We start from the raw sequence: 18,259 nt of genomic DNA on the forward strand, positions 1-18,259 counted from the left end.
AACTGGAATGGATTGGCTGATCAAGCAGGAAAAAATAAAATTACAACCGTATTGTTTATGTCTGCACAATGCATAAAATGCAAAATCAATCCAACAATCTGTGAGTGTACGTTGGGATATAAAGCATTCAAGAGTATTTTTGCCCAGCCGAATCAGTCAGCATTGAGAGGAGGATAGGCACACAGTTTTGCAAAAGTCTCAATCTGCCTCTCATCACTGCATAAAAATCATTGACGCTTCATTACTGATTTTTGTGCAAGGAAACAATTTTGACTCGCGACAGCAAGCGTGATTTCCGAACAATACCAACTCAAATAATGGCAGAGTTGACAAACGAGGAGGTGGAGCTGGTCGACCAGGTGCCGTGCTTGTTGTCCTTTCTACACAAATTATCCCCATTGTACAATCATTTTTGTCATATTTTACAACGCTGTTCGGTTTTGCTCACACTAGTTCCGGAAGCGTTTTGACGACAACGTTTTGAATGACGATGAGCATCGCAGCGACCAATTTCTGATCCGATGGGTACGAGCTCGAAACGGGAATCTGGACGCTGCAGAGACAATGTTACAAGAAGTGAGTTAGTTACGTAACTGTTTTTTTTTACATTCGTTCGACCTACATACATATGCAAGTATCTAAGCAGTTGTGGCCGTAATGCTGCATTCACGGAACCGTGGGGACAATAATATTGTAAGATAGGAAGAGGAGGAACTTAAGAGCATTGTAAAATCCACATTTCTGTGGGGACATTGGGTACAATGGTGCCGCAGCCTCCGTGCATTCTCTCATTCTTAACGGGGCGTAATAGTTTGCTCTGGCCGCTCTATCAGCCAATACAGTCTCTCGCTCAATATTTCTCCCGTATGTTACCCCATGCATTATTTTTTGCACAGGTTTTTGATCTTGTAATTCGAAAACCGAGATTAAATGTACACTCAAAAATGTGAAATATGTTGGATTATAACTAGCAGTTGTTGCACAACAAGGGAGCATGCCCTTTAAGGAATTGATATGCTATTTGTATTTATATTAATCATCGAATCTCGAGGAAAGCAAAATTTAGACGAAACTTGACATTCGTCGATTAATATAAATACAAGTAGCATATCAATTCCTTAAAGGGCATGCTCCCTTGTTGTGCAACAACTGCTAGTTATAATCCAACATATTTCACATTTTTGAGTGTACATTTAATCTCGGTTTTCGAACTACAAGATAAACACTTTGCAATTTTTCCTGATTCGTCTCAACTCGTCATAGAGTATGTGTGGCGGGAAGCCACCACCACACATACTCTTCCCATTGGAACCCACTAAAAACATAAACAACTCAAGATGATATTTGCAGTTTTTTGCAAAAAATTCAAAAATTCCCACCAAAACTCGTGAACTTTTTACCCCACCGAGTTCATCAGTTTCGCCACTATGTGATTTATGAGGATTAGAATAACATAAAATATTGTCAACTCTTAATGTGACTCTGAGCCTGGGCTGCATCGTCATCATCATGGTCTTTTTTTGGGCACTGGAGATTTTCCTCTCGTGGGGTGTTACGTCTTATAAAAGTTGTTAGCTCATGCACTAGAGATGGGTTGTTAAGTTGTTATTCATAAAATATTTAACAAAGGACTTTCCTCATTCGATCTGTTTTTTACCATGTGCAAACACGTGTCGTATTGATGCTGATTAAGTAAGTGATGGGAGATGCCAAATCTCACTACACTGGACGATGGCTATTGCGTCCCATTAAAAGTCGGCATGCAAGTATTGCCACCTCAAAATGACAAAGAGGAGGAAAACATGACTAAAATTGATATATATCAATCGCTTGTAATCACCTTATGCAAATTATTGTGTAAAAAAAGTATGCATGTCATTGCATGATTTGGTATTAAATTTATACAATTTTCTATTATGCAGTCACTTCGCGTATTACATAAGTCCAGCATCGCAGTCAATTGCTTTTATTAAATTAATGAAAAACTTGTGTTGACACATATTTGCAGTCATTTCGATGGCGTAAAGAACATGACCTCTCGTCCGCTGTGAGACAAGAGTTTCCTCCAATTCTCCACCAGCTGGCCCCGTATCACATTGGAAGGAGAGACCGCCAGGGTCGTCTCGGTAAAGTCCCCTCCTCCCACAAATTTCAAATCCTAAATTCACAGTAATGGTAACGTGTAGTCTGTTTGATTTGGTGGCAGTGGTGGAAGTGGACTTTGGAAAATGGGACATTCGGAAGATCGTCTCGACGCTGGGCGAAACGGAATTTTTCAACTACACGAATAAATTTTTCGAAGAAATAATGCTCGAAATTGCAAAGTGCAGGATGGGCGAAAAATCAATGGCAAAAACGCAGATCACTGTGTTTATAGATTTCTCAGGCTACTCTTACTCGCAGCTACTCAACGTTCGAGGCGTCCAAAGCACCATAAACATGGCTGGAAAATATGAGGCACACTATCCAGAAATTTTGGCAGTGGGTGTAATTATAAATGCCCCGACAGTATTTTCCATGTTCTACTCGCTTGTGAAGCCCCTTTTGCCGGTGGAGACGGTGGCCAAGCTCCAAATTTATGGGTCTGATCGATCCACGTGGGAACCCGTGGTGGACGCTCTGGTGGAGAAGGATCAAGTGGGGGTCGGCTACGGGGGCACGGCAACTAGACCACCTCCTCAGACACCCACAACTGCTGAGTCAACAACACCGACACAATGAGGCTAATTAACGTATAAATGGTCAAGAAATTCGGTCTACCTCTAATTTATTCCATGTAAACATGTTCAATAAAAGCAAGTATTATGTATGTAATGTGATTTCGTGAATACTATGCTAATTAATCATCTCTCATTTTTGGATGATGAGAGCACTAATGTCATCCTCACTGATCCCCTTGGCTTCCTTAATTTTCTTCAGCTCATCCTCCGAGATTTGCGCCCCTTCTCGCAACTCGGTCTTGATCTGGTCACGATCCACGATTTTGAGTATCGCCGGCTCCCACTCCTTTCGGTTCGTCCCAAACACCTGAATCTTGCTCACGGTTCGCTCCGCCAGAACTTTGCGCATCAGTGCCCACAAAAGTTGGAAAACGGAGGTCGTGTTGATGAAAATACACTGGGCCAAGATTTCCGGATAATGTGCTTCGTACACTGCTCCCATTTTTATTACAGTTTGAGCAGCTGGTCAATGCAAAAGAACAAATGGTAGTAAGCTCATAAGCGACTCGGAGTTTGTTTTTTAAGCAAAGTTGCGTACCCTTGATATTGGTGAACTGCTTGAAGGAGTAGCCATCCCAGTCGACGAGGCATGTGAATTGGGTGTGCGGGTGGGAGGCTGGGCGTCCCGCGGACACCGAGCTTTCCTTGATCCCCTTCGCAATGCTTTCGAAGAAAAAGTTGATGTAGCCCACGAGGAGCTCCACCTTCCCGTCGTCAACTGCCATCCGGGCGTCCCACTTCCCAAGCGGAAGGACCATCACTGCGCAAGCCAGAGTATACACAATTCCCCTTTGCTCATAGCTATCCTTTATTAAGCTCAACCGATTTTCGAATGAGATTCCATTTATCAGTTGATAAGACGGACTTACGGACACGCCCCTCCTTATCCCTGCCGGAGATGTCGAAGGGGTAGTTGGAGGAAAAGTAAGAGTCCACTGGGCGAGAGAGGGTTAGGTCCACTTTATTTTCTGCTCGCCACTTCATCGACTGCATGAAAGAGAAAGTCGCAGTATTAGTCTAATCCAAAGGGCTAAAATGATTATTCGTAATAAGCAAATAATTTCACATTTCTCAGCATGGCTTCTGCCTTGTCCAAGTTGAGTTCGCGTGCTGCAAGGTAATCACCTTTTATGTTCACTAATTTAGCACGTGAAAGTGTAGCAGAACTTACCTCGAAGCCATCGAAGGAGGAACCAGTCATCTTTCTGCAACTCTGGAGTCAGAACGTCCTCCACTCGACCCCTGAACTTTTAATGGTCACACACAAATATTGAGTTAAACGTTGATAAATTACTTAAGCTGAGGAAAAATCAGTTGCTTACTTTTTGGATTGCAATTTTCTCTTCTGGAGTGGGGAGCGACATTTCTAATTAATGTATTCGGGTATATCTCATACAAATATTTCGATGAATTTGTGATCAGACATACAGTGACCCAATTTCGTTGGACCATGATCGTTTAAATAGTTTTGACATATTCAAACAGGGAAATTATGCGATATGAAATTATCTCTCAAAAAAATGGGACCCAGTCTATGTAGCCAGACTGAGGTCTTCCAGACGAATTGATTCCCATTCATAAAACTTGTCACGAAATAATCTTTTTCCAAAAAAATGTGCTGTTTGGCTGATACCAGTAATTAAAATAATTGAGCAGCCGACAGGATGTTCACGCAATTTAACATCAGCGTTTTTCTCTTTATTTCAATTTTGGATTCATTTTTATACCAAATTTGTGTCCTCAACGATTAAACAATGTTATGAATTGGTCTACGCATGCAAATATCTAGTTCTCAAGTTGCATATATTTTGATACCAAAATAAAAATCCATTTGCAATATTCATCATCACAATTTATGAAATAATTCTGATCTTTATTGAATTACAAACTGGATAAAATATAACATTTACAAATTACTATCTACATAAATACATACATGGATTAGTTGTTTGGTCTCATTTATTTATCACCCTGTCCGTACGAAGACCTCCGTATTGGACTCCTATCTGCTCCGGATCCACGTGCTCTCTCACGGCAGATTCCCACTCGTTGTTCTTCGAGCCAGAGAAGATTTCAAGCTTTCCCAATGTTTTTGGCGCAAGGATCTGTTTGATAAAGCCCATCAACAGGGGAAATATTGATGGACAATTGATGAATAAGCCCTTGAATAGAATTTCTGGGTAATGAGCTTCATATTTGCTCGCAATGGTTAGCAAATTCTGAAGAGCTGCAAAATAATGCAGAGGGAAAAATATTAACACTCAAAGAATTTCATGAAAAAATATCCACCAGTGATGAAACTGGACGTTAAGTACCTTTCCAATTTAGGAGTTGACTGTAAGAGTAGCCCTCCCAGTTTACGACCCCGAAAACTTGGGCGGACGGCCACTCCCCTCTCGACGCCTTCTCCTCATTCAACTCTCGAATTCGAGCCATCACCTTTTCAAAGAGTTGCGTCGTGTACAAACCAAATTTCTTCTCCCCATCGTCAACGAGAAAGGCTTTCCGGATATCCCAAGACCCAAGCGGCACTTCGATCACTGATTTAAAACTATTTTAAGCCACACCCCAAGTAGTTAAACGTTGCGAGATTCATACCGACGTGGCCATCTTTGCTCGTGCCTGACACCCAGTACGGAAATAGTTCGAAGAAGGATACGGAATCATGACTTTCAGTATCCAGAACATTGTCAACATCATGTTCTTCTCTCCATATCAGATGCTGTGTAATGAACAAGATGAGACATTGTCGAGCAAGTCGAGATTTAGATAAATAGGAAGAGTAAAAATAATGTATCAATCACACATTTCTTAGAAGGTCTTCAGCCCTATCCAAATTGTGATCTCGAGCTACACACGCCGTATAAAATGGAAAGTTAAACCATGCACAAAACAAATTTTCATGTTGTAAAACAGGTAAATATTTTTTACCACGAATCCATCGGAGCAAAAAACTTTCACTTTGAGAATCTGGCGTGGTTAGAACATCCTTCAATCTTTCTCGTAGCTATAATATTTCACAAATCATGTATGGAAATATGTACACACGAATAGTCGAAGGGTGTTTTCTGCAGGGAGTTAATGTACCTCCATAATCTGGTGAACTTCTTCTTTGGAGGGAGCAGCCATTCTTCTACCAAAACTCAAAATAGATACTTCACTCAAGTCAAGTCAATATGGATTAAAGGTTTTCCAGATAAAGATTTTTTAGTCGATCGTCCAACCCTTTGTTTGTCTTACACGGCTTGACTTCAACTGGATCTAGATTGGGTGCATGAAGTGCATTATATGTGCACTGCACATTTGTATATGTAACAACAAGTCGCATTCGCATGCAGATGGACATGAATGATCTACTCCCATGGTTCATTAATTAACCACCTATAATTTTCATGCACCCAATGGAAAGATCAATGTGCGTATCATGAGGAATGTACTTATCGCTGTTTCAGGTTTGTGTACCTCGCTTTCACGAGAACCACTGCATGTCATGGAATTGTCAGAGTTGGTGTTGTTGTTACCGGACTTTAACGTGATTGGTGTACAAGGACATCAACTGGCGCAGCAAATATTTGGCGTATGGCAACATCAAGGTTAGTTAAATGTTTATTGACACGTGTTGTCCGAATCTCTGCCTGTAAGTCTTGTTTATAAGCATATGTAGCATATCTCTAATGCTGGACAATGGACATTCATAATAAAACCTATGCACCCAGTCCAGCAGAATAAAGGATGATCTGAGATTCTGAGATGATGCTCCTCATACAGTGTCATACACGCGTCAATTGATTGTCTTTTTTCATGATGCATATCATTTGCATCGGAAATAATGCGTATTCATGAATGTTTTATAAGCATTAACAAGTGTCAAATAATGCGTATTTAATAATGTATATTAAATTCAGTAACTTTATTCACGATAAAAATGAAACCCGACACAATGTATAAAACGGTACGCCGCTTAATTTTTTGACTTGTCTGCAATTGTGTACTTTCCGTAGCTTTTATTAGGATCGTAGGGTTCCCACCGTGAAGCAGGGAAAATGTGCTTATTCCGTTCAAGCCTATAAGTTATTAAGTACATGCCAACATTAGTTAGCAATTAGCATTATCATTTACTGAACAATTTCCCCATCAGTAATTTAAACTATAAGAAGAAACAGCCATATTATTACCATGTACGAAGTAAAACTTTTCCAGCGTGCGAGTCTTCCTTCTTTAGATGCGTCCTGAGTTACTCTAATGTCATCGAGGGCATGGAAGGCAAATAGAGGACCACTCTTCCCCCGTGCTTTGGTAACGATAAGATCGTAAAATGAGTAGTGATGTGGTAGAATCAAGTCTTCTTTCACAAATCTTTCGCGTGCTCATTCAAATACATAAGATATGACAATAAAGAAAATATGTAAATTCTTGTAGTATTATCTTTATGATTTGACATACTCATAAAATCTTCATTCTCGCCAAATGTGACATTTTTTTCGCCAAAAGGTACTTTGAAACCCGTGTTCTAAAAATGCCGTAAAGTGGGTGAAATTTTTTATTCGCCAAACGGGATTTTTATTTGGCGAATTTTTTTAGCCAAAAGGGTTTTCGCCAGACTGTCCGACTTCCCCAGGAACACGTATTCCATTGTTGTTGCATGAGGAACACGACCAGGAACACGTGTTCCATTGTTGTTCCATGAGGAACACGACCAGGAACACCTGCTCCATTGTTGTTCCATGAGGAACACGACCCGGAACACGTGTTCGAAGGTGTTCCAAGTTTGTTCCTTGAGGAACACGTGAGGCACACCGCGGAATACATGAGGAAATCGAGGAACAAGACCCGGAACACGTGTTCCGAGGTGTTCCAAGCTTGTTCCTTGAGGAACACATGAGGAACACCGAGGAACACGACCCGGAACACGTGTTCGAAGGGGTTCCAAGCTGGTTCCTTGAGGAACACATGAGGAACACTGAAGAACAGATGAGGAACATCGAGGAACACGACCCGGAACACGTGTTCCAAGGTGTTCCAAGCTGGTTCCTTGAGGAACACATGAGGAACACTGAAGAAAGCATGAGGAACATCGAAGAACACGACTCGCAACACGTGATCCAAGGTGTTCCAAGCTTGTTCCTTGAGGAACACATGAGGAACACCGAGGAACACATGAGGAACATCGAGGAACACGACCCGGAACACGTGTTCCAAGGTGTTGCAAGCTTGTTCCTTGAGGAACACATGAGGAACACCGCGGAACACATGCGGAACATCGAGGAACACGACCCGGAACACGTGTTCCAAGGTGTTGCAAGCTTGTTCCTTGAGGAACACAGGAGGAACACCGAGGAACACATGAGGAACACCGAGGAACACATGAGGAACATCGAGGAACACGACCCGGAACACGTGTTCCAAGGTGTTCCAAGCTTGTTCCTTGAGGAACACATGAGGAACACCGCGGAACACATGAGGAACATCGAGGAACACGACCCGGAACACGTGTTCCAAGGTGTTCCAAGCTTGTTCCTTGAGGAACACATGAGGACCACCGAGGAACACATGAGGAACACCGAGGAACACATGAGGAACATCGAGGAACACGACCCGGAACACGTGTTCCAAGGTGTTCCAAGCTTGTTCCTTGAGGAACACATGAGGAACACCGCGGAACACATGAGCAACATCGAGGAACAAGACCCGGAACATGTGTTCCAAGCTTGTTCCTTGAGGAACACATGAGGAACACCGCGGAACACATGAGGAACACCGCGGAACACATGAGGAACATCGAGGAACACGACCCTTAACATGTGGTCCAATGTGTTCCAAGCTTGTTCCTTGAGGAACACATGAGGAACACCGCGGAACACATGAGCAACATCGAGGAACAAGACCCGGAACATGTGTTCCAAGCTTGTTCCTTGAGGAACACATGAGGAACACCGCGGAACACATGAGGAAAATCGAGGAACAAGACCCGGAACACGTTTTCCAAGGTGTTCCAAGCTTGTTCCTTGAGGATCACATGAGGAACACCGCGGAACACATGAGGAACAACGAGGAACACGACCCGGAACACGTGTTCCAAGGTGTTGCAAGCTTGTTCCTTGAGGAACACAGGAGGAACACCGAGGAACACATGAGGAACACCGAGGAACACATGAGGAACATCGAGGAACACGACCCGGAACACGTGTTCCAAGGTGTTCCAAGCTTGTTCCTTGAGGAACACATGAGGAACACCGCGGAACACATGAGGAACATCGAGGAACACGACCCGGAACACGTGTTCCAAGGTGTTCCAAGCTTGTTCCTTGAGGAACACATGAGGACCACCGAGGAACACATGAGGAACACCGAGGAACACATGAGGAACATCGAGGAACACGACCCGGAACACGTGTTCCAAGGTGTTCCAAGCTTGTTCCTTGAGGAACACATGAGGAACACCGCGGAACACATGAGCAACATCGAGGAACAAGACCCGGAACATGTGTTCCAAGCTTGTTCCTTGAGGAACACATGAGGAACACCGCGGAACACATGAGGAACACCGCGGAACACATGAGGAACATCGAGGAACACGACCCTTAACATGTGGTCCAATGTGTTCCAAGCTTGTTCCTTGAGGAACACATGAGGAACACCGCGGAACACATGAGCAACATCGAGGAACAAGACCCGGAACATGTGTTCCAAGCTTGTTCCTTGAGGAACACATGAGGAACACCGCGGAACACATGAGGAACATCGAGGAACAAGACCCGGAACACGTGTTCCAAGGTGTTCCAAGCTTGTTCCTTGAGGAACACATGAGGAACACCGCGGAACACATGAGGAACATCGAGGAACATGACCCGGAACACGTGTTCCAAGGTGTTCCAAACTTGTTCCTTGAGGAACACATGAGGAACACCGCGGAACACATGAGGAACATCGAGGAACAAGACCCGGAACACGTGTTCCAAGGTGTTCCAAGCTTGTTCCTTGAGGATCACATGAGGAACACCGCGGAACACATGAGGAACATCGAGGAACACGACCCGGAACACGTGTTCCAAGGTGTTCCAAGCTTGTTCCTTGAGGAACACATGAGCAACACCGCGGAACACATGAGGAACATCGAGGAACACGACCCGGAACACGTGTTCCAAGGTGTTCCAAGCTTGTTCCTTGAGGAACACATGAGGAACACCGAGGAACACATGAGGAACACCGAGGAACACATGAGGAACATCGAGGAACACGACCCGGAACACGTGTTCCAAGGTGTTCCAAGCTTGTTCCTTGAGGATCACATGAGGAACACCGCGGAACACATGAGGAACACCGCGGAACACATGAGGAACAACGAGGAACACGACCCGGAACACGTGTTCCAAGGTGTTCCAAGCTTGTTCCTTGAGGAACACATGAGGAGCACCGAGGAACAGATGAGGAACATCGAGGAACACGACCAAGTACACGTGTTCCAAGGTGTTCCAAGCTTGTTCCTTGAGGAACACATGAGGAACACCGAGGAACACGAGGAACACGACCCGGAACACGTGTTCCAAGGTGTTCCAAGCTTGTTCCTTGAGGAACAAATGAGGAACACCGAGGAACACATGAGGAACATCGAGGAACACGACCCGGAACACGTGTTCCAAGGTGTTCCAAGCTTGTTCCTTGAGGAACACATGAGGAACACCGAGGAACACATGAGGAACCCCGAGGAACACATGAGGAACATCGAGGAACACGACCCGGAACACGTGTTCCAAGGTGTTCCAAGCTTGTTCCTTCTTTAGATGCGTCCTGAGTTACTCTAATGTCATCGAGGGCATGGAAGGCAAATAGAGGACCACTCTTCCCCCGTGCTTTGGTAACGATAAGATCGTAAAATGAGTAGTGATGTGGTAGAATCAAGTCTTCTTTCACAAATCTTTCGCGTGCTCATTCAAATACATAAGATATGACAATAAAGAAAATATGTAAATTCTTGTAGTATTATCTTTATGATTTGAGATACTCATAAAATCTTCATTCTCGCCAAATGTGACAGTTTTTTCGCCAAAAGGTACTTTGAAACCCGTGTTCTAAAAATGCCGTAAAGTGGGTGAAAGTTTTTATTCGCCAAACGGGATTTTTATTTGGCGAATTTTTTTAGCCAAAAGGGTTTTCGCCAGACTGTCCGACTTCCCCAGGAACACGTATTCCATTGTTGTTGCATGAGGAACACGACCAGGAACACGTGTTCCATTGTTGTTCCATGAGGAACACGACCAGGAACACCTGCTCCATTGTTGTTCCATGAGGAACACGACCCGGAACACGTGTTCGAAGGTGTTCCAAGTTTGTTCCTTGAGGAACACGTGAGGCACACCGCGGAATACATGAGGAAATCGAGGAACAAGACCCGGAACACGTGTTCCGAGGTGTTCCAAGCTTGTTCCTTGAGGAACACATGAGGAACACTGAAGAAAGCATGAGGAACATCGAAGAACACGACCCGGAACACGTGTTCCAAGGTGTTCCAAGCTGGTTCCTTGAGGAACACATGAGGAACACTGAAGAAAGCATGAGGAACATCGAAGAACACGACTCGCAACACGTGATCCAAGGTGTTCCAAGCTTGTTCCTTGAGGAACACATGAGGAACACCGAGGAACACATGAGGAACATCGAGGAACACGACCCGGAACACGTGTTCCAAGGTGTTGCAAGCTTGTTCCTTGAGGAACACATGAGGAACACCGAGGAACACATGAGGAACATCGAGGAACACGACCCGGAACACGTGTTCCAAGGTGTTCAAAGCTTGTTCCTTGAGGAACACAGGAGGAACACCGAGGAACATGACCCGGAACACGTGTTCCACGGTGTTCCAAACTTGTTCCTTGAGGAACACATGAGGAACACCGCGGAACACATGAGGAACATCGAGGAACACGACCCGGAACACGTGTTCCAAGGTGTTCCAAGCTTGTTCCTTGAGGAACACATGAGCAACACCGAGGAACACATGAGGAACATCGAGGAACACGACCCGGAACACGTGTTCCAAGGTGTTCCAAGCTTGTTCCTTGAGGAACACATGAGGAACACCGAGGAACACATGAGGAACACCGAGGAACACATGAGGAACATCGAGGAACACGACCCGGAACACGTGTTCCAAGGTGTTCCAAGCTTGTTCCTTGAGGATCACATGAGGAACACCGCGGAACACATGAGGAACACCGCGGAACACATGAGGAACAACGAGGAACACGACCCGGAACACGTGTTCCAAGGTGTTCCAAGCTTGTTCCTTGAGGAACACATGAGGAGCACCGAGGAACAGATGAGGAACATCGAGGAACACGACCAAGTACACGTGTTCCAAGGTGTTCCAAGCTTGTTCCTTGAGGAACACATGAGGAACACCGAGGAACACGAGGAACACGACCCGGAACACGTGTTCCAAGGTGTTCCAAGCTTGTTCCTTGAGGAACAAATGAGGAACACCGAGGAACACATGAGGAACATCGAGGAACACGACCCGGAACACGTGTTAAAAGGTGTTCCAAGCTTGTTCCTTGAGGAACACATGAGGAACACCGAGGAACACATGAGGAACCCCGAGGAACACATGAGGAACATCGAGGAACACGACCCGGAACACGTGTTCCAAGGTGTTCCAAGCTTGTTCCTTCTTTAGATGCGTCCTGAGTTACTCTAATGTCATCGAGGGCATGGAAGGCAAATAGAGGACCACTCTTCCCCCGTGCTTTGGTAACGATAAGATCGTAAAATGAGTAGTGATGTGGTAGAATCAAGTCTTCTTTCACAAATCTTTCGCGTGCTCATTCAAATACATAAGATATGACAATAAAGAAAATATGTAAATTCTTGTAGTATTATCTTTATGATTGAGATACTCATAAAATCTTCATTCTCGCCAAATGTGACAGTTTTTTCGCCAAAAGGTACTTTGAAACCCGTGTTCTAAAAATGCCGTAAAGTGGGTGAAATTTTTTATTCGCCAAACGGGATTTTTATTTGGCGAATTTTTTTAGCCAAAAGGGTTTTCGCCAGACTGTCCGACTTCCCCAGGAACACGTATTCCATTGTTGTTGCATGAGGAACACGACCAGGAACACGTGTTCCATTGTTGTTCCATGAGGAACACGACCAGGAACACGTGTTCCATTGTTGTTCCATGAGGAACACGACCCGGAACACGTGTTCGAAGGTGTTCCAAGTTTGTTCCTTGAGGAACACGTGAGGCACACCGCGGAATACATGAGGAAATCGAGGAACAAGACCCGGAACACGTGTTCCGAGGTGTTCCAAGCTTGTTCCTTGAGGAACACATGAGGAACACCGAGGAAAGCATGAGGAACATCGAAGAACACGACCCGGAACACGTGTTCCAAGGTGTTCCAAGCTGGTTCCTTGAGGAACACATGAGGAACACTGAAGAAAGCATGAGGAACATCGAAGAACACGACTCGCAACACGTGATCCAAGGTGTTCCAAGCTTGTTCCTTGAGGAACACATGAGGAACACCGAGGAACACATGAGGAACATCGAGGAACACGACCCGGAACACGTGTTCCAAGGTGTTGCAAGCTTGTTCCTTGAGGAACACATGAGGAACACCGAGGAACACATGAGGAACATCGAGGAACACGACCCGGAACACGTGTTCCAAGGTGTTCAAAGCTTGTTCCTTGAGGAACACAGGAGGAACACCGAGGAACACATGAGGAACACCGAGGAACACATGAGGAACATCGAGGAACACGACCCGGAACACGTGTTCCAAGGTGTTCCAAGCTTGTTCCTTGAGGAACACATGAGGACCACCGAGGAACACATGAGGAACACCGAGGAACACATGAGGAACATCGAGGAACACGACCCGGAACACGTGTTCCAAGGTGTTCCAAGCTTGTTCCTTGAGGAACACATGAGGAACACCGCGGAACACATGAGCAACATCGAGGAACAAGACCCGGAACATGTGTTCCAAGCTTGTTCCTTGAGGAACACATGAGGAACACCGCGGAACACATGAGGAACACCGCGGAACACATGAGGAACATCGAGGAACACGACCCTTAACATGTGGTCCAATGTGTTCCAAGCTTGTTCCTTGAGGAACACATGAGGAACACCGCGGAACACATGAGCAACATCGAGGAACAAGACCCGGAACATGTGTTCCAAGCTTGTTCCTTGAGGAACACATGAGGAACACCGCGGAACACATGAGGAAAATCGAGGAACAAGACCCGGAACACGTTTTCCAAGGTGTTCCAAGCTTGTTCCTTGAGGATCACATGAGGAACACCGCGGAACACATGAGGAACACCGCGGAACACATGAGGAACAACGAGGAACACGACCCGGAACACGTGTTCCAAGGTGTTCCAAGCTTGTTCCTTGAGGAACACATGAGGAGCACCGAGGAACACATGAGGAACATCGAGGAACACGACCAAGTACACGTGTTCCAAGGTGTTCCAAGCTTGTTCCTTGAGGAACACATGAGGAACACCGAGGAACACGAGGAACACGACCCGGAACACGTGTTCCAAGGTGTTCTAAGCTTGTTCCTTGAGGAACACATGGGGAACACCGAGGAACACATGAGGAACACCGAGGAACACATGAGGAACATCGAGGAACACGACCCGGAACACGTGTTCCAAGGTGTTCCAAGCTTGTTCCTTCTTTAGATGCGTCCTGAGTTACTCTAATGTCATCGAGGGCATGGAAGGCAAATAGAGGACCACTCTTCCCCCGTGCTTTGGTAACGATAAGATCGTAAAATGAGTAGTGATGTGGTAGAATCAAGTCTTCTTTCACAATCTTTCGCGTGCTCATTCAAATACATAAGATATGACAATAAAGAAAATATGTAAATCTTGTAGTATTATCTTTATGATTTGACATACTCATAAAATCTTCATTCTCGCCAATGTGACATTTTTTTCGCCAAAAGGTACTTTGAAACCCGTGTTCTAAAAATGCCGTAAAGTGGGTGAAATTTTTTATTCGCCAAACGGGATTTTTATTTGGCGAATTTTTTTAGCCAAAAGGGTTTTCGCCAGACTGTCCGACTTCCCCAGGAACACGTATTCCATTGTTGTTGCATGAGGAACACGACCAGGAACACGTGTTCCATTGTTGTTCCATGAGGAACACGACCAGGAACACGTGCTCCATTGTTGTTCCATGAGGAACACGACCCGGAACACGTGTTCGAAGGTGTTCCAAGTTTGTTCCTTGAGGAACACGTGAGGCACACCGCGGAATACATGAGGAAATCGACGAACAAGACCCGGAACACGTGTTCCGAGGTGTTCCAAGCTTGTTCCTTGAGGAACACATGAGGAACACCGAGGAACACGACCCGGAACACGTGTTCGAAGGGGTTCCAAGCTGGTTCCTTGAGGAACACATGAGGAACACTGAAGAACAGATGAGGAACATCGAGGAACACGACCCGGAACACTGTTCCAAGGTGTTCCAAGCTGGTTCCTTGAGGAACACATGAGGAACACTGAAGAAAGCATGAGGAACATCGAAGAACACGACTCGCAACACGTGATCCAAGGTGTTCCAAGCTTGTTCCTTGAGGAACACATGAGGAACACCGAGGAACACATGAGGAACATCGAGGAACAAGACCCGGAACACGTGTTCCAAGGTGTTCCAAGCTTGTTCCTTGAGGAACACATGAGGAACACCGCGGAACACATGAGCAACATCGAGGAACAAGACCCGGAACATGTGTTCCAAGCTTGTTCCTTGAGGAACACATGAGGAACACCGCGGAACACATGAGGAACACCGCGGAACACATGAGAACATCGAGGAACACGACCTTAACATGTGGTCCAATGTGTTCCAAGCTTGTTCCTTGAGGAACACATGAGGAACACCGCGGAACACATGAGCAACATCGAGAACAAGACCCGGAACATGTGTTCCAAGCTTGTTCCTTGAGGAACACATGAGGAACACCGCGGAACACATGAGGAAAATCGAGGAACAAGACCGGAACACGTTTTCCAAGGTGTTCCAAGCTTGTTCCTTGAGGATCACATGAGGAACACCGGCGGAACACATGAGGAACACCCGCGGAACACATGAGGAACAACGAGGAACACGACCCGGAACACGTGTTCCAATGTGTTCCAAGCTTGTTCCTTGAGGAACACATGAGGAGCACCGAGGAACACATGAGGAACATCGAGGAAACACGACCAAGTACACGTGTTCCAAGGTGTTCCAAGTTGTTCCTTGAGGAACACATGAGGAACACCGAGGAACACGAGGAACACGACCGGAACATGTTCCAAGTGTTCCAAGCTTGTTCCTTGAGGAACACATGAGGAGCACCGAGGAACAGATGAGGAACATCGAGGAACAAACGACCAAGTACAACGTGTTCCAAGGTGTTCCAAGCTTGTCCTTAGGAACGACATAGAGACACGAGGAACACAGGAAACAGACCGAACACGTTTCACAGGTTTCAAGCTTGTTCCTTGAAGGAAACAAACTGGGAAGCACCGAGAACACAGAGGAACACCGAAACACGAGAACACGACCCGAACACGTGTCCAAGTGTCCAAGCTTGTCCTTGAGGACACATGAGGACACCGAGAACAGATAGCGAACCAACGAGGAACACGACAAGTACACGTGTTCCCAAGGTTTCATTACTTGTTCCTTGAAACACATGAAGGAAACCGGAGAACACGCAGAACACGACCCGGAATCGGTTCCAAGGTGTTCCAAGCTGTCCTGAGGAACAAATGGGAACACCGAGAACACATAGGAACACCGAGAACACAGGAACACGACCGAACACGTTGCCAAGGTGTTTCCAATGCTTTCCTTGAGAACAATGAGGAACACCGAGGAACACATGAGGAACAATCGAGGAACACACCCGGACACGTAAGGTGTGCAAGCTTTTCCTTGAGAACAGAATGAGAACCCGAGAACACAAGGAGGAACTCCCGAGGAATCACATGAAGGAAACATGCGAGGACACACCCGGAACACTGTTCCAAGTGTTCCAAGGCTGTTTCTCTTAGATGCGTCCTGAGTACTCCTAAGTCATGAGGCATGGAGCAAAAGAGAATCCAGCACTCTTCCCCCGTGCTTTGTAACGATAAGACGTAAAATGAGTATATGGGTAAAAAATGTCCAAGGTCTTCCCCGTTTTTTTGTTCAAAAAAGCAAAAACATTTTCCCTTTTTTTTTCCGCCCGGGGGTGCCCCCCCCTTCATTCAACATACAATAATATATGACAATAAAGAAAATATTAAATCTGTAGTATTACTATTGATTTGACATACCTTAAAATCTTCATTCTCGCCAAATGGTGACATTTTTCGCAACACAAGGTACGTTGAAACCGTGTTCGCTATAAAATGGCCGTAAAAGTGGTGAAATTTATGCGCCAAAGGGATTTTATTGCGAATTTTTAGCCAAAAGTGTTTTCGCAAGAACTGTCCGAACTCCTCCAGGAACCCGATTCCATGCTGTTGCATGAGGAACACGACCAGAACACGTTCCATTGTGTTCCATGAGGAACACGACAGGAACACCTGCTCGCATTGTGTTCCATGAGGAACACACCCGGAACACGTTTCGAAAGATGTTCAATTTTGTTCCTTTAGGAACACGTGAGTCACACGCCGGATAACAGAGGAAATCGAGAACAAAGACCCGGACACGTTCCGAAGTGTTCCAAGCTTGTTCTTTGAGGAACACCATGAGGAACACCGAGAACACGACACGGAACACGTTTCGAAAGGTTCCACTGGTCCTTGAGGAACACATGAGAACACTGAAGAACCGATGAGAACAATCGAGACACAGACCTCGGAACACTGTTCCAAAGGTGTTCCAGACTGGTTCCTTGATGAACCATGAGAACACTGAAGAAACCAGAGGAACATCGAAGAACACGACTCGCAACACGTGATCCAAAGGTTTCAAGCTTGTCCGTTGAGGAACAACATGAGGAACAACCCGAGAACAGAATGAGGAACACTCGAGAACAAGAACCCGAACACGTGTTCCAAAGTGTCATACCTTGTTCTTGAGGAACACAGAGCAACACCGCGAAGCAACCATGCGAAACATCGGGACACACCCGAAGCCGTGTCCCAAGGGTGCAAGCTGGTTCTAGAACACAGGAACAAACCGAGAACACATGAGGAACACCGAGAGAACACATGAGGAACATCGAGGAACACGACCCGGAACAGACGGTTCCATAAGGTCATAAGCTTGTTCCGAGGAACACATAGAACACCGCGGAACAATGAGACACAGAACAGACCCGGCACATACGTTCCAAGTTTCCAGCGACTGTCTGAGACACATGAGGACCACCGAGGAACACATAGGACCAGAGGAACACAGAGAACAGCGGGCGACACGACCCGAACAATGTTCCAAGGTGTCAACTGTTTCCTAGGAACACATGAAGGACACCGCGAACATCATGACAACCGGAGAACAAGACCCGAACATTGTTCAAGTTCCTTAGAAC

General features: G+C 45.6%; 3 protein-coding genes and 1 long non-coding RNA gene across 4 annotated transcripts; 1 reads left to right on the forward strand and 3 right to left on the reverse strand.

Annotated features, from left to right (window-relative positions):
- The first annotated feature begins 92 nt into the window (after nucleotides 1–92).
- Nucleotides 93–2,819, forward strand: LOC110859288 (SEC14-like protein 2). Its single transcript, XM_022108206.2, has 4 exons — nucleotides 93–359; nucleotides 454–576; nucleotides 2,009–2,126; nucleotides 2,207–2,819. Exons 1-4 carry the CDS (start codon nucleotides 318–320, stop codon nucleotides 2,719–2,721), a joined length of 798 nt encoding a protein of 265 aa, XP_021963898.1. The 5' UTR covers nucleotides 93–317; the 3' UTR covers nucleotides 2,722–2,819.
- Nucleotides 2,751–4,221, reverse strand: LOC110859287 (SEC14-like protein 2). Its single transcript, XM_022108205.2, has 6 exons — nucleotides 4,043–4,221; nucleotides 3,892–3,967; nucleotides 3,787–3,830; nucleotides 3,590–3,707; nucleotides 3,259–3,480; nucleotides 2,751–3,182 (listed from the first exon to the last, which is right to left on the reverse strand). The coding sequence occupies exons 1-6, from the start codon at nucleotides 4,082–4,084 to the stop codon at nucleotides 2,851–2,853; spliced, it is 834 nt and encodes a 277-aa protein (XP_021963897.1). The 5' UTR covers nucleotides 4,085–4,221; the 3' UTR covers nucleotides 2,751–2,850.
- Nucleotides 4,222–4,568: 347 nt separating this feature from the next.
- Nucleotides 4,569–6,044, reverse strand: LOC110859333 (SEC14-like protein 4). The gene is made up of 6 exons (XM_022108265.2): nucleotides 5,808–6,044; nucleotides 5,652–5,727; nucleotides 5,527–5,570; nucleotides 5,319–5,442; nucleotides 5,036–5,260; nucleotides 4,569–4,947 (listed from the first exon to the last, which is right to left on the reverse strand). The coding sequence occupies exons 1-6, from the start codon at nucleotides 5,847–5,849 to the stop codon at nucleotides 4,676–4,678; spliced, it is 783 nt and encodes a 260-aa protein (XP_021963957.1). The 5' UTR covers nucleotides 5,850–6,044; the 3' UTR covers nucleotides 4,569–4,675.
- Nucleotides 6,045–6,601: 557 nt separating this feature from the next.
- LOC118438731 lies at nucleotides 6,602–6,944 on the reverse strand. Its single transcript, XR_004837025.1, has 2 exons — nucleotides 6,896–6,944; nucleotides 6,602–6,784 (listed from the first exon to the last, which is right to left on the reverse strand). It is a non-coding gene; the product is annotated as an uncharacterized LOC118438731 (long non-coding RNA).
- Nucleotides 6,945–18,259: the final 11,315 nt, after the last annotated feature.

Source organism: Folsomia candida, unplaced genomic scaffold, assembly GCF_002217175.1.
Source record: "Folsomia candida strain VU population unplaced genomic scaffold, ASM221717v1 Fcan01_Sc025, whole genome shotgun sequence".
In the NCBI taxonomy this organism is placed as follows: Eukaryota; Metazoa; Arthropoda; class Collembola; order Entomobryomorpha; family Isotomidae; genus Folsomia; species Folsomia candida.

Bases quoted from the DNA above. Each gene is read 5' to 3' on its own strand.
- LOC110859288 (XM_022108206.2), top strand. From the start codon at position 318: ATGGCAGAGTTGACAAACGAGGAGGTGGAGCTGGTCGACCAG. The intron at 360-453 runs GTGCCGTGCTTG...TGCTCACACTAG, and splicing joins AGGTGGAGCTGGTCGACCAG to TTCCGGAAGCGTTTTGACGA. The intron at 577-2,008 runs GTGAGTTAGTTA...ACATATTTGCAG, and splicing joins CAGAGACAATGTTACAAGAA to TCATTTCGATGGCGTAAAGA.
- LOC110859287 (XM_022108205.2), bottom strand. From the start codon at position 4,084: ATGTCGCTCCCCACTCCAGAAGAGAAAATTGCAATCCAAAAA. The intron at 3,481-3,589 runs GTAAGTCCGTCT...TGGCTTGCGCAG, and splicing joins GGATAAGGAGGGGCGTGTCC to TGATGGTCCTTCCGCTTGGG. The intron at 3,183-3,258 runs GTACGCAACTTT...TGCATTGACCAG, and splicing joins GCAGTTCACCAATATCAAGG to CTGCTCAAACTGTAATAAAA.
- LOC110859333 (XM_022108265.2), bottom strand. From the start codon at position 5,849: ATGGCTGCTCCCTCCAAAGAAGAAGTTCACCAGATTATGGAG. The intron at 5,443-5,526 runs GTGTGATTGATA...TTCATTACACAG, and splicing joins CTGAAGACCTTCTAAGAAAT to CATCTGATATGGAGAGAAGA. The intron at 4,948-5,035 runs GTACTTAACGTC...ATTATTTTGCAG, and splicing joins TCAACTCCTAAATTGGAAAG to CTCTTCAGAATTTGCTAACC.